This window comes from Callithrix jacchus, chromosome 4, assembly GCF_049354715.1.
Source record: "Callithrix jacchus isolate 240 chromosome 4, calJac240_pri, whole genome shotgun sequence".
NCBI classification, from domain to species: Eukaryota; Metazoa; Chordata; class Mammalia; order Primates; family Cebidae; genus Callithrix; species Callithrix jacchus.
The window spans coordinates 102,482,703-102,496,846 of NC_133505.1; the positions used below are offsets into that span (position 1 = coordinate 102,482,703).

General features: G+C 32.0%; 1 protein-coding gene across 1 annotated transcript in view; it reads left to right on the forward strand.

The window, feature by feature from the left end:
* Positions 1-13,838, forward strand: part of UFL1 (UFM1 specific ligase 1) — a 51,015-nt gene extending 37,177 nt beyond the window's left edge. The window contains exons 12-19 of the mRNA XM_002746835.6: positions 2,061-2,183; positions 6,735-6,852; positions 7,960-8,120; positions 8,201-8,331; positions 9,935-10,015; positions 10,314-10,399; positions 10,949-11,129; positions 11,745-13,838. Of these exons, the coding sequence (XP_002746881.1) occupies positions 2,061-2,183; positions 6,735-6,852; positions 7,960-8,120; positions 8,201-8,331; positions 9,935-10,015; positions 10,314-10,399; positions 10,949-11,129; positions 11,745-11,963 (1,100 nt within the window). The 3' untranslated portion in view covers positions 11,964-13,838. The remainder of the gene's footprint in view (positions 1-2,060; positions 2,184-6,734; positions 6,853-7,959; positions 8,121-8,200; positions 8,332-9,934; positions 10,016-10,313; positions 10,400-10,948; positions 11,130-11,744) is intronic.
* The last annotated feature ends 306 nt before the right edge of the window (positions 13,839-14,144 follow it).

Below are 14,144 nucleotides of genomic sequence, written 5' to 3' on the forward strand. Positions count from 1 at the left end.
TGCTGTGTTAAATTTTACATATTGAAATGGAAATATTGGTGATTATGTTTTCTGCTTTCTTTTGTGAAAACTTAATTTCATCATCATGCTCATGTCTTGTTTTCCCCCATCCTCTCTTATGTTCCAGCCTTGTACCCTGTAGCTTTTTTTTTTTATTCTTGAACTTGCCAGGATTATGTTCACCTTAAAGCTCTTGCACTAACTGTTCTTTTCACCTGGAATGCCCTCTCCCAGACATTGAGTAACTGGTTTCTTCTTTTCATTCAGAGCTCCAGTTTAAATGCCACTTCCTTAGAGAGGTCTCCTAACCCTTCAGCATGGCAGCCACAGTCACTCTCTGCCACCTCATTTTGTCAGTTTATTTGCATCACTTTATCACTGTGCTGTGTTTTATTGTTTGGGAACCTTGTTGATCTCATTTATTGTTGTACTCTTGGTACATACCTAAAGCACCACTTGATATATTTTAGGTGTTCTATAAACATACTTATTAAATGAAAGAATTTCTCAGTAAAATATTTTAAAATTTCTTTTTGTAATCTATAATCACTAGAAATTATTCTAGGTATCACTGGTATGCTTGTAATTTGCGTTGGAATAGTAACATGTATTTCCATAGTTTTTATAGTAGGAACAGTGTTATTAGTGCTTTATCAGAACTAAAGAAATTCAATATGCATTTTTTATTAATAAATACACTTTTAATTCTTTGAGATAGTTTATTTCCTCTTCCAAAATCTTTTTCTGTAAAACCTTTAAATGGCATTATGAAATTTATCTATTCTTCTAGGAAAATTAATAAATTACTTCAGTAAATGACAGTAATATTCACAGCTATGCATATTTTGTCATATCATTTGAAGATATAAATTTTCCTTACTCAGTTGATGACTTATGTCAGCATAACTAGTCTATTTAATATTTAATTTCTTAATAAAAGTTAAGGGTCATTTGGTGTTTTATTCTTAGTGATACTATTGTATTATAATTGTTTAATTACATGATGTAGAATCATGTCAATCATGAATGTCCATCCAGTAGGAAACTTATTTCCAAATGTAAAAAGCATGTTTATTTTACACTTATGCTTTTGAAAATATAATTTTTTCATTATAAAAGCAAAGGAAGAATAAATTAATAGATGTTTAATTCTAGGATATGATGAAATATAAGGGAAATCTATTTAGAATTTAGAAAAAGATCTTCAGTAATCACTTTATTTTATTAAGAAGACTAATCTGTTACTTATTTTGAAGTAATATAATACAGTTGTAATATGTTTCAATGGTTTCAACCCATTATACGTATTTCATTTTGTAGAGTAGATATTTTACATGTAAATATCAAATAGCAGGGAAAAGCTGAAATAGGACTTTTTTATTTACTGTGTTTGCATTTGTTTTATCATTTGTTTTTTTTAAGTCTATAGTCAATAGGTGATTGACAATGATATTTTCCTACTTAACCAATTAATATTCATGGTCAATATTTATGGAGCGTGTGTTTCAAGCATTTCTGTAAAGAATATACACATTAATAAGACATGATCCTTGCTCTTCAGAAGTTTATAATCTGGTTGAGTGGTAGGTGAGTCAGGATGTCTCCTCTAAAAACAGAAAATAATCTTTCAACCAAGAAGGCAAAATAAGTATATTAGTGAAGCCTTGTAATAGAAGATTATTGATGAGGCTGTGGTAACACAGATGATCAAAGGAGGACACACTTCTTTTAGGGAAGGTAGAAAAGGAGGTGAAGGAATAGATTTTGATTCAGAAAATATTGAGAGCTCCAGAAAAGAGGTGACATTAGAGAAGGAGAAAGGGAATGCATTTAGAGTAGTCAGGCTATCTAAGTAGATTGCTCAAGAGATTTCATATTTTATTCTTTATTAATTATGTATTGGATTTACTAAACTCGTAATAAGGGAGCTTCAAATTTAAAAAGAGTCTAAAAGTTTATTTGGCCTTTATTTTTTCTGCTGTAAAGTTAAATACAGCAATATAGTGTCATTATTTCATGATTTAGGTAGGCAATGCTAACTAATGTCATTTTCCCACCAGAGGGCAGTGGAAGCATGAGAGGAGGAGGTGGGGGCAATGCCAGAGAGTACAAAATTAAAAAAATCAAGAAGAAAGGAAGAAAAGATGATGATAGTGATGATGAATCTCAGTCATCTCATACTGGTAGGTAGATTTTCTTTACTTTTCCTTGGTGTATGTGTGATATTTTTAACATGTTTTCTTAAGATATATATAATTTGATATATATGCTTATACAGGAAGTCCTTGTTTTGCGGTTTCAGTGGCACAAATTTCAGTTACCACACTTTAGTTAAATGACATCAGTCTAATAACAACACTGTTTATCTTAAATATCAGATACAAAGATGTTTTGGTATATTAACTGAGTATTGTATAAAGTACAGATTTCACCTCCAGCTCTTCAGTCCACAAATCAGTACATAAATAACAGATGCATATCATTATCTGTGACAGTCACACCACTTATTTTATAGTTTGTCAATGATTGGTCACCACACATTGGTTATTCCTTATGCACAAATGACAAAGCATGTAGCTGTGTTGCCTCCTTGTCTCCCGGTAAACACTGATATTTTACAGAAATGGATAATCAAAAAGGGAACTGGCCAACAAAGATAAAAGCACAGCAAAGAAAAGAAAAGTGATAACACTGAAAATAAAATTGGAATCAAGCATAAATGGAGTTATAGAGGGAATGACTGCAGGAATGTTGACACTGCCATTGTTCAAGAAAATGAGGAATGTGGCTATGATAAAAAGGATGAAAATATCTTAGAGGATGTGAAGTGGGCAAAAATTTTACAATTCTTGGAGATATTCTAAGACATTGAAAGGGCAAGGGTTAAAATGTTGGAAGCTGATTCAGACTTAGAAAGTGGTATGACAATTTATTTAAAAATTTTTAATGATAATAGATTGAAATTTATACTTTCCCTCTTTTACAGAATTTATTACATACAGGCTATAGCTGGAAGATGTATATATTAAGTGATGTGGCTGCAGCTATTAATGTTCTACTTGCTATTTGTAATAGCACAGTTGTTTAAGATTTGTCTTTAAAGTATTCTGAGATAGGTAGAAGTAACTACTGTTCTTCACGTATGTAAAACAATGTTAATTAAAGGAGAAGTATCTTTATAGGAACTACTATCTGGATCTTTATTTCAAATAGGATTAAGACTGTCCTTTGTGAATTTTCATTTTTCACTGGTAAATGAATTTTTCTGTTACCCAGGTGTACTAGGCATGTGGGTGAAGCGGCATTATAAAAAAACACTTTTCTAATATCTGTAATCTTAAATAATTGGTAAACGAGGCATATGGTGTTCCTTTTGTGAGTAGATTATTATTGAAAGGAGCTATAAAAGTAGTAAAACCATTCTTCCTTTAAAAATGTAATTTCAGTGCTTTTGTAAAAAAGATTTTGTTTTAATCTCTGAAATGGAGGATGAAATTGGGTTCTCCAGTAAACTATAGGATCAACTTGGTATGAAAGATTACTAGAAGGAAATATAATTTAATAATTTATACAGTGCATAAAGGAAGCAAACAGGGAAGTCATAGATCATTTAGTGTGAACGTCAGGAATGGACAGCAGATCCCAGAAAATAATAGTACTGTCTGTCTACTCGAAAGCTAGGATTTTAACTTTTTAGGTTTTTATTTGTAGTGAAAATTTATTTTTGAGCCATTATGTTTTTGTTTCTAAGGTTTTGCTTGTTAAATCAATAACCTAATTAAGCTAGAAATAATCCCTTTTATACCTTTACAATTTCTAATGGAAATATTGTTAGCTTTCTTTTATCTACAACCCATGCTTTCCTAAGTAAGTGGGTAGGCATGACATTTGCACAGTTAACAATTATTTTCATTACAGTAGCTGCACACAAATTTTCCTTACTATAGACTTAATGTTTGTGAGTGCAAAAATAAATTATAAAATTCTGATTTTTTTTATCTATGTCTTTTCTGAAAGACAAACTTTACCTTAAATAATTATTGGAATTGTGATATACATGATGATAAAGACTTTCTGAAGATCTTATTTAAATTATAAGTATTTAATTTTCAATAAATTTATATTTTTATAAAGGAGGAAAAACTGCCCAGTATTTCTTGTTCAACAAAGATAAATTATCCTTTCCTTAAAAATTTGTTTTAAAATACTTGTTTTGATTTCCAGCTCTTTGTAACATCCAAGTTTAACAAGGGGGGGAAACTATTATTTTCTGATTGATTTGTAGAAAATAATCAGTCATTTTAAATGAAGTTAGCAAATGACCATATAAGAAATTGTACCACTTCATGATAAAAACCTTCAACAAACTAGTCATCAAACAAACATACCTCAAAATAAAAAGAGCTACTTACAACTAACCCACAACCAGCATCATAGTGAGTAGAGAAAAATTGATAGACCCATTAAGAAATAGAACAAGAGGAAGGATTACCATTCTCATCACTCCTGTTCAACATAGTACTGGAAATCCTAGCCAGAGCAGTCAGGCAAGAGAAAGAAATACAAGCATTCATACTGGAAAAAAGGAAGCCAGATTATCTTTGTTCACTGATGACATGATCATATACTTAGAAAGCCATAGACTCTTTCAAAGACTCGTAGTCTTGATAAATGACTTCAGTAAAATGTCAGGATACGAAATCAGTGTATGAAAATTAGTTGCATTTCTATACACCAGTAACATTCAAACTGAGAACCAAATCAAGATCTCAGTCTTATTTTTAATAACTACAAAAAAAATCTAATAATACAGTTTACCAAATAAATGGAAGATCTCTACAAGGGGAACTACAAAACACTGATGAAAGAAATCTTAGATGACACAAACAAATAGAAAGACATCTTAGGTTCATAGATTGGAAGAATCAATGTTGCTAAAATGACCATACTGCCCAAAGCAATCTACAGATGTAATGCAATCCTTATAAAAAATGACATCATTTTTCATAGAATTGAAAAAATAATCCTAAAGTTCGGAGCCAAAAGAGAACGGTGGAACCAAAAGAAAGCCTGAATAACCAAAGCATCCTAACTGAAAAAACAAAAAAACAAATATGGAGGCATCATATTGTCTGACTTCAAATTATACTACAATGCTGTAGTAACCAAAACAGCATGTTACTTATAGAAAAATGGACACATAGATCATTGGAACAGAATAGGCAACCCAGAAATAAAACCACATACCTACAGACAACTGATGTTGGACAGGGTAGACAAACAATGGGGAAGAGACACCCTATTCAATAATGGTTCTGGGAAGAATGAAACTTTATCCCATCTCTCACGATATATAAAATGGTGCAGAAGAACAAAACAAAACTGTATCCCATCTTTCACCATATACAAAAATCAACTCAAGATGGAGTTAAGATTTGGAATGTTAAGACATGAAACTATAAAAATTCTTGAAGAAAACCTCGGAAAAACTCTTCTGAACGTTGGCCTAGGCAAAGTATTTATGGTGAAAATCCCAAAAGGAAATACAGCAAAACCAAAAATTGACAAATGGGACTTAATTAAACTAAAAAGTTTCTGCACAGCAAAAGAAATAATCACGAAGAGTAAATAAATAGCCTTCAGAATGAAAGAAAAACTTGCAAATGATGCCTGACAAAGGACTAATATTTAGAATCTACAAATAAGAAAAAATAACCCATTGAAAACTGAGCAAAGGACATGAACAGATATTTCTCAGAAGAAGAAATACAAGTGGGCGACAAACATGAATAAATGCTCAACATCACTATCAGAGAAATGCAAACTAAAATCACAGTATATCATCATACACCAGTAGGAATGGCTATTACTGAAAGTCAAAAAACAGCAGATGTTAGCGTTGATGTGGAGTAAAGGGAATACTTATACACAGTTGGTGAGAATGTAAATTAGTTCAACCTCTATGGAAAACAGTTTGGAGATTTCTCAAAGAACTAAAAACAGAACTACTATTTGACCTAGGAATCCCACTGCTGGGTTTCTACCCAAAGAAAATGAAATCATTCTGTTGAAAAGACACCTATACTCGTATGTTCATCAAGGCACTATTCACAATAGCAGAGTCATAGAACCAGCCTAAGTGTTCAACAGTGATTGACTGGATTAAGAAAATGTGGTATATATCATGTAATACAATGTAGCCATTAAAAAGAACGAAATCATGTCCTTTGCAGCAACATGGATGGAACTTAAGGTCATTACTCTAAGTGAACTAACTCAGAAACAGAAAACAAAGTACCACATGTTCCCACTTATAAATGGGAACTAAACAATGGGCACACATGGAACATAGTAGAAGGAACTCCAAAAAGAGGGAAGTTGTGGGGTGCGGGATGGGCAGGGCAAAGTTTAAAAAAATTGCCTAATAAGTACAATGTTCACTGTTTGGTTAATAGGTACAATAGAGGCCCAGTCCCCACCAGTATGCCATATACTCATGTAACAAACATGCATACAAAGCCCCTGGATATAAAATAAAATATTTTTTAAAAAGAGATTTTAGTATATATCCTAATTTTAAAATTGTCTTCATTAATTGTTGCTATTACACTAACAGTTAATGAATGAATTACTATCTTAATATATTAATGGACCCTTATTTGCCATTTGGTTGCCATCTATCTATCTATCTGTCTACCTATCTATCTATTTGCCATTGCTCATGTCTGCTATAGGAAAGAAGAAGCCAGAGATCAGTTTTATGTTCCAGGATGAGATTGAAGATTTTTTAAGGAAACACATACAGGATGCCCCTGAGGAGTTTATTTCGGAACTTGCTGAGTATTTAATAAAGCAAGTATAAAATGTATTTTTTTCTTTTATGATAGAAATTCAATGGGTTATTAAATAAGATTTTTCTAAGATCATAGAAAGCATATGTATTAAATGTTTTCTTTTCAAACTTGGAATTTAACCTAGCCACCAAATGTCAGATTTTATTTGCCTACAGAGGCAACTTAATTCATAAATATTTGTTAAGTGTTTTTGGCAAGGCAGTATGGGAAACAAAAGGCAAGATCCAGAAAGTGTCCTCACTCACTGATCTTACAGTCTTAAATCTTGGTTGGGAAGAAAAACAACAGCATTAACTACTAGCTGCTCTCTCACATGGCACGAAAAGTAACATTCAAAAGGAAGAAAAGATAATTTTCTATTTTAATCTGACAGAAAGTAAACAGTGTTTACTTTTAGGGAGAATATAAAGTAAAAGTTCACTTCAAAAAGAATAAATTTAGGTACTCCTACCTTGTGAATGAACCAGGCTAAGGGTATTTTTATATAAAAATGAAGAAAATTATGTAGTAACTAACTAACCTGGTCATCCATCAAGTTAGTTCCACTTTGTAAGCTTCCATAAATACAATCCAGAACACCAGTGCATCTAGCTTTGATTTTGGAAATATAACTTTTGTAGTAATTTTTTAATATAAATAATTTTGTGCATAAATATATTACAGAACTATATTTTTCGCATGTAAAAAAAGTTAAATGCTACTAATCATTTTCCACTGTTTTTTAAAATAAGTTAGGCATTAAAAGGTTTTTTTATGTATTAGCATTTTAGAAATTGAGAATTTTAAGTTGTAATTGTTGAAGAACAGATTTATAGTCTACTATTCTCCAAATTAATTCTAAAAAGCTATTTTGAATTGTGGGGGCTTTGTTATTCTTGGTGTCTTAAGTGCAGTAACTTTGAATACTTTAAAATAGAGAAAATTTATCTTTCTGTTTTAATTACTAGGGTTGGGGAACAAATTGTTAGTGAACTTGTCTCCAAATTAATTTTGTTTAAAAAAATAGAGATCTCTATTCTTATGCCTTATTTCCATAGAAACAAAATTTTTTATCTACGTAAATACTCAGTACATTTAATAAACTAAATGTTTGTCTTGTGCACAGACCTCTTAATAAAACCTATCTTGAGGTGGTACGTTCAGTATTCATGTCTTCGACAACTTCTGGGACGGGCAGAAAACGCACAATCAAGGACTTGCAAGAAGAAGTTTCAAACCTGTACAATAACATTAGGTTATTTGAAAAAGGAATGAAGTTTTTTGCAGGTATACTTAATCTTATTATTTCATTGATTTTTATAATTTGGGGAATAAATTAGTTTTAATAAAGCTCTTTTATTTTCCAGATGACACACAAGCTGCTCTTACCAAACACTTGCTCAAGTCGGTGTGTACGGATATTACTAACCTCATTTTCAACTTCTTAGCTTCGGATTTAATGATGGCAGTAGATGATCCTGCAGCCATTACAAGTGAAGTATGTTAATGATCTGCTTACCACTCTTGATGGGTTCTGTTTTGCATCTATACACATTTTATTTTGTCTTATTGAAGTAGTTAAAGAGGAAAATAAAATGCAGTAAAAGATGTTTGAGGGAAAAAGTCTAAAAGATTTTTCATTTAACTTTAGTACAATATATATACATTTGCTAGCAGTATTGGTAGTATAACTAGTCTGTTAAAAGTAATGATGCTTAATTATTTTAGAATAAACAGTTTTCTCCTAAATATTATGTCACATTCCCTCTTCCAGATGACTGGCAAATCCCATAACATTCTGGCCAGTTTCCATAACTTTGCAGTTATTTTTAAGGACATCTTATTTCAATATTTAGACTAATTCCAATTTAATTTTTTTTTAATTCTAATCTCAAACTAAATTCAAAAGCTCATCTCTTCTCTTCTTGTGATGTAATATAGACCAATGGCTCCCCAATGCCTAGAGGAAGAAAGGTGTGGTCTACCCCAAGATGACAACCCCTCCTCCTCCTCCTCCTCTTTCTTCTCTATCCTCCTCCCACTTCCTTCACCTCCTTTTTCTTCCTCCTCTTTCATATTCTTCCTTCTTCTTCCTCCTTCCTCACCTTTCTAGGTCCACTTCAAGTTGGACATTTAGGGAAAATGAGAGGAAAAACTGTCTTGATGTGACTAACTACGAATCACTGCTTTGATCAAGGTCAAATCAAATCAGCCTGATGTTTGTGGTCTTTGGTGATGTAGTTAGTGATTGCCATATAATTTGTTTCCTTGGAATGTTGTTTAGTTTCATGTGACTTCTCACAGTAAGGACCAACTCTCAAACAGAGGTATGGTTATTTCTTCCTCCTACCCCAGCAAGGTGCTGGCCCTATTCCCTTCTGCTTGAGCAGCAAATCCCCAATTATCTGGACAATTTCATGTCTCCTTCTGTAGGAAATACAGGAAATCTTGTCCCGTTCCCTTTAAGGGCCACAGAAAGATAGGTGTGGGATTGGGGCAGGGAGGCTAGACAGGGGCAATTAGCCCCTGTCTTCCCAGACATTATACCCCGTAGGGCCTGTTGTCAAGCTATTCCAGCAAGTTTCCTCCAAAATTTTATGCCAGAAGAAATAAATGATTCTCATCAAGAATACCATCAAACTTCAGTGGGCACTAACATGTAGAAGAGGTGCTGAAAAGATTCCTCACACCATAGAGCATAACAAGCATCTGGCCATGAACAAGAGCTCAGCCCATCTTATAGGCATCCCTGATCTTTATGAGTGGGGCCCTTCACAGGCCGCACTGGGGAGAGAAACACTCTCTACGTACTTCAATGGAAGAATTAGCCGCTTACCCCAAATATTCTGTTTTCACGAGGTGAATGATTCTAGTCTTTCTCATATTGCTGGAGCAGGTGGAAGTAACAGGGCTGTATCTAGACTTTTGGCTGATTAGCTGTTGACTAGCTCTCTAATGTTTTTGTCTCTAACTTTAGATCTAAAATTCAAGAATATGATAAAATCCACTCAGCAACTTGTTATTGTATTTTTTTCACTTTATCTTATATCAACCGCATGTCAAAAGCACAGTACTGAAAAAATTTTTATTTACCCCTACAGATAAGAAAAAAAATTCTAAGTAAATTATCAGAAGAAACCAAAGTAGCTCTTATAAAACTCCATAACTCTTTGAATGAAAAGGTAAGTAAAGTTTTATTCTATTTAGATGTCAGGAAGCAGTGTGTTACAAAGATCTTTGAGTAGATCCAATCTTAAACTAATATGTTGCACTCAGCTACCTCTTTGAAAGGTGAAGAGAAGACCAAGCTTCTGGCATTTTACCATTTTCAGTTCTATGTCACAATTTCTAATTTATTGAGGAAGTGACCCTTTTAAAAATTGTATTTAGGATGTAGAATTACAAAACAGTTATTAAATAGCTATACTTCTTTAGGCAGCCATATAGAAAAGTAAATTATGGTACTCATTGCTTTTTCAGAGCATAGAAGATTTTCTGTCTTGTCTGGATTCTGCAGCAGAAGCTTGTGATATTATGGTTAAAAGGGGAGACAAAAAAAAGGAAAGGTAACATTCAATAAATCTGCATTTGTTAATGTTCTTAAATATGGGACTTTTCAGATCTGAAATCTGAATTTGACTGCCTGAATCTTACGTAGAGAATATATATCTAATGTATCTAATATTCCTAAATGGCTGTAGACCTTCAATGAAGCACAAAGTCTTAAAATAGTTAGATATTTCTCTCTGACCCTCTGGATCAAGTAGCAGAGTTTCTTTATCCTATAGTTAATCAAGCCCAGGAACTTTTTATTAGCTTGGGGACTTTCCTTACAGGAAACCTCATCTAAATCAGTGCAAATTTGTTTGACCTCCAGCAACTCAAAACAAAAAACATACTTTAAATGTTCCTCCTTGAATTTTCTAGCATACTAATCTATCTGTGCCATTTAGGTTTTATATGTGTGTATCTGATATTGAAAAGTTAACTTAAAATGTTAATGGAATTAGATAAGCTTAGAAAAGCTAAAAATTAACAAAGGGATGAATTGAAATTGGTGAGAACTTTTTAAATTATTGATAATGCATTTGTGTGCTATTTTATTATTTATTTAGACAGATACTGTTCCAACATCGACAAGCACTGGCAGAACAGCTAAAGGTCACAGAAGACCCTGCTCTTATTCTGCACCTCACATCAGTACTGTTGTTTCAGTTTTCAACCCACAGCATGCTCCATGCACCTGGAAGATGTGTCCCACAGATTATTGCTTTTCTTAACAGTAAAATTCCAGAGGTATTACATTTTCAATATACTTGAAACTTTTCAAAGTTTTAGATTCTAGATATTTTGAGTGGATTGAGATAAATTATTGTTAGCACTCATGCATAAAATATATTAACATCAGAGGCCACTTCCAATAATGTGAACAGTAGATTAGGGGATTAATTTTTAAATATGAGGCATAGCTCAAGAATCTTTCAAGAATATATTCTGAATTTGGAAACTAAGCTTTAAGAAAAGATACAAGAATGTCACATCTCCCATTTCAGTTTCTTGAGGTTTAACTTATCCTTCAAGGACCCGTTCCAAAGTCTTGTCCTATCCCTTTTAGTTAAAAAAACTCCTCAGCTAAAAGGGAAATTCCCTGTCCCTTTAACTTGTAACTTTGATGACAGAAACTGGCAAAGTCAACTTATGTTAAAGTGATTTGCATTCATGTTTTCTGTCTTCTAAACTGTGAACTCCTTAAGAGCAGAAACTTTGCCAGATTAGGTTTGCTACTTCCATGGCCAGTGTTTTGTAACAATGAGGACCTTCAATGTATATTATTAGTTGACAAAATTCTACTTAATCTGTTCCACGAAAAGTTACATTGTGTTGGTTAGTTTTTTCTTTCCCTTTTTGCAGGATCAGCATGCTCTTTTGGTAAAGTACCAGGGTTTGGTTGTAAAGCAGCTAGTCAGTCAAAATAAGAAGACTGGACAGGGAGATTATCCCTTGAATAATGAATTAGACAAAGAACAAGAAGATGTTGCCAGTACTACTCGTAAAGAGCTTCAAGAACTTTCTTCATCCATTAAAGACCTTGTTCTCAAATCTAGGAAATCGTCTGTGACGGAAGAGTAATGATCTTAATTTACATTTGTTATATAGTAAGCATTTTCCCCCAAGGTTGAAGGTGAGTGGTCACAAAAAAGTAGTCACTGTACAACTCCCATCTCCCCCCAAATACCACCTCATACGCACACACACAATTCAGTTAAAACAGTAGTGTTGTATTAAATGTAAATGTTAAAAAGATGTGAATTTTTGTTCTTCATGGAAGTTTTTTTTCCACCTTATTTTCACACAAATACTATATGAAGTTTTTCATATAAACATTTTCACATAATTTTAAAAATTACATACTTCAGGTGTGTTTTCTTTCCAAATGTTAGCTGAAAAACAAATGTTCTGATCCATTCATCCTGGGAAAGGATTCATTTGTTGCGAGTGCCAGTTCTATACTTATATATATTTAAGCTGAAATTTAAAATGTGGTCATGCTTTTTTATAAAGAAACATTTATGTGTCAGAAGTGAAATGAAATCATGTATTTTATTTCAAAATTAGTAGAAAACACTTCAAAACTAAAATACAGAAATTTGCACACAGAAAATTATTACTAGGCATTTGCTCTTATTTTTGGCAGAATGAATGCTGATTTTGGTTGGGGCTACAAGGATGCCCTTACAGGTGCACAGGGACACTGGAGGGGCCCATGCATTGTGTTCCATTCTAAAACAAGCTACTAACAAGAGAGAGAGAACACATGCAATTTGTTACCAGTAAGCATAAGTCATACTTAACATTGGAATAACTAAACATTTTATACAAAGATTTTTCTTTGACCTAGTTTACTTTTGTACATTTTATTTTAATTCAGTAGCTGCTCTATCACATAATACTTTGTAAATACTAGTGTGAAAAACAGATAGGATGCCTTTTTCAGTGGTAGGAGTATCTGTAAGTGCATTTAAATCATTAGAAGCTTTTTTCCAAAACTAGAAGCCCTTATTAATAAAAACAGGTATTTTTGTTTTCTAAAGATTGTTAGTTAGAAATAACTAAAAGAGTTCCTTAGAATAATCATTTCGACCAACTGAATTTCAAGCAACAACTTATTATTTATCAAAAAGGAATTATTTTGAATATAATTACAAATTAAATTTCAAAATATTTAAAAAATACTATTTTATATAATTCCTTATGACATTTTAAACTTTATATTTTACACTATTTGAATACAAAAATATCAGTCTACCTCTACTTATTCTAGAAAAAAATATTAATCATTAGTGAAAGTAATTAATTAAATTGCTGACTTAATTAAGTTGATAGGAATGCAACATTAAATTTAAATATGTTTTTCCGTGGGTAATTTTCTATTATATATTTTCATATGGGCAAAGGAAAAAAATGATAAATCCTCTGTGTTCACAAACCCCTATTTTGTTTGTTTATTCAGCTTCTAAAATATTGAACACCCAGACTTTTAATTCAACCTTTAAGAACCTTACCATTTGTGTTCAGCAAATATCAAAGTAATCCATGTTTGTGTCAAATGATCTCTATGATAATTAATAAGAGAAAAATAAATAAGAGAAAGTGAAAAATAAAAAGAAAACCATTGTTTTACTTGCATTAATTTTTTTCGTTTATCAAAATGCTTCTTATGTTGCCACAGTAGAGTTTTTATTATTTTGTAAGTAAAATTACATAGTTGATATTGTATGTAAAGATTAATTTCCTTAACAAAAATTATTAAATGTTTACTTTGATCTTAATGGGCAGGATTAAGAAAGTTATTTAAAATAAAGTTACCTGTTCTAAATTTTATGGTACTTTGAAGCTTCTGTTATTTTAATTAACACAAAGATTAATTGGTGTATATTTTTTGTATATATGTTTTGAATTTTCATTTTGATCATTATTAAAGGATTTTATTTTTCTTACACAAAATTAGTTCCGTAGTTCTCAGTCTTTTCATTCCTTGAGAGTTTGCCATTTTTGAACCATTTTATCTTAGTAAATTATTTCTCAATTAACTACATTTCAGCAAGTATGTAGCCATATTCTTGCATATGCTAATTCCTGTTATTGCAGTTAGGGTAGACATATCAGAAAATGTGCTCAGGTATTCATGTTCATATGTTCTAGCTCTAGACTTATATGCTTTTAAGGAGTCAAAGGAAACTCCTAGCCATCAGAAAGATCCAATGAAGAGTGACATATAGTATCAAAATCACAGTGTATTTTGTGAAAAGA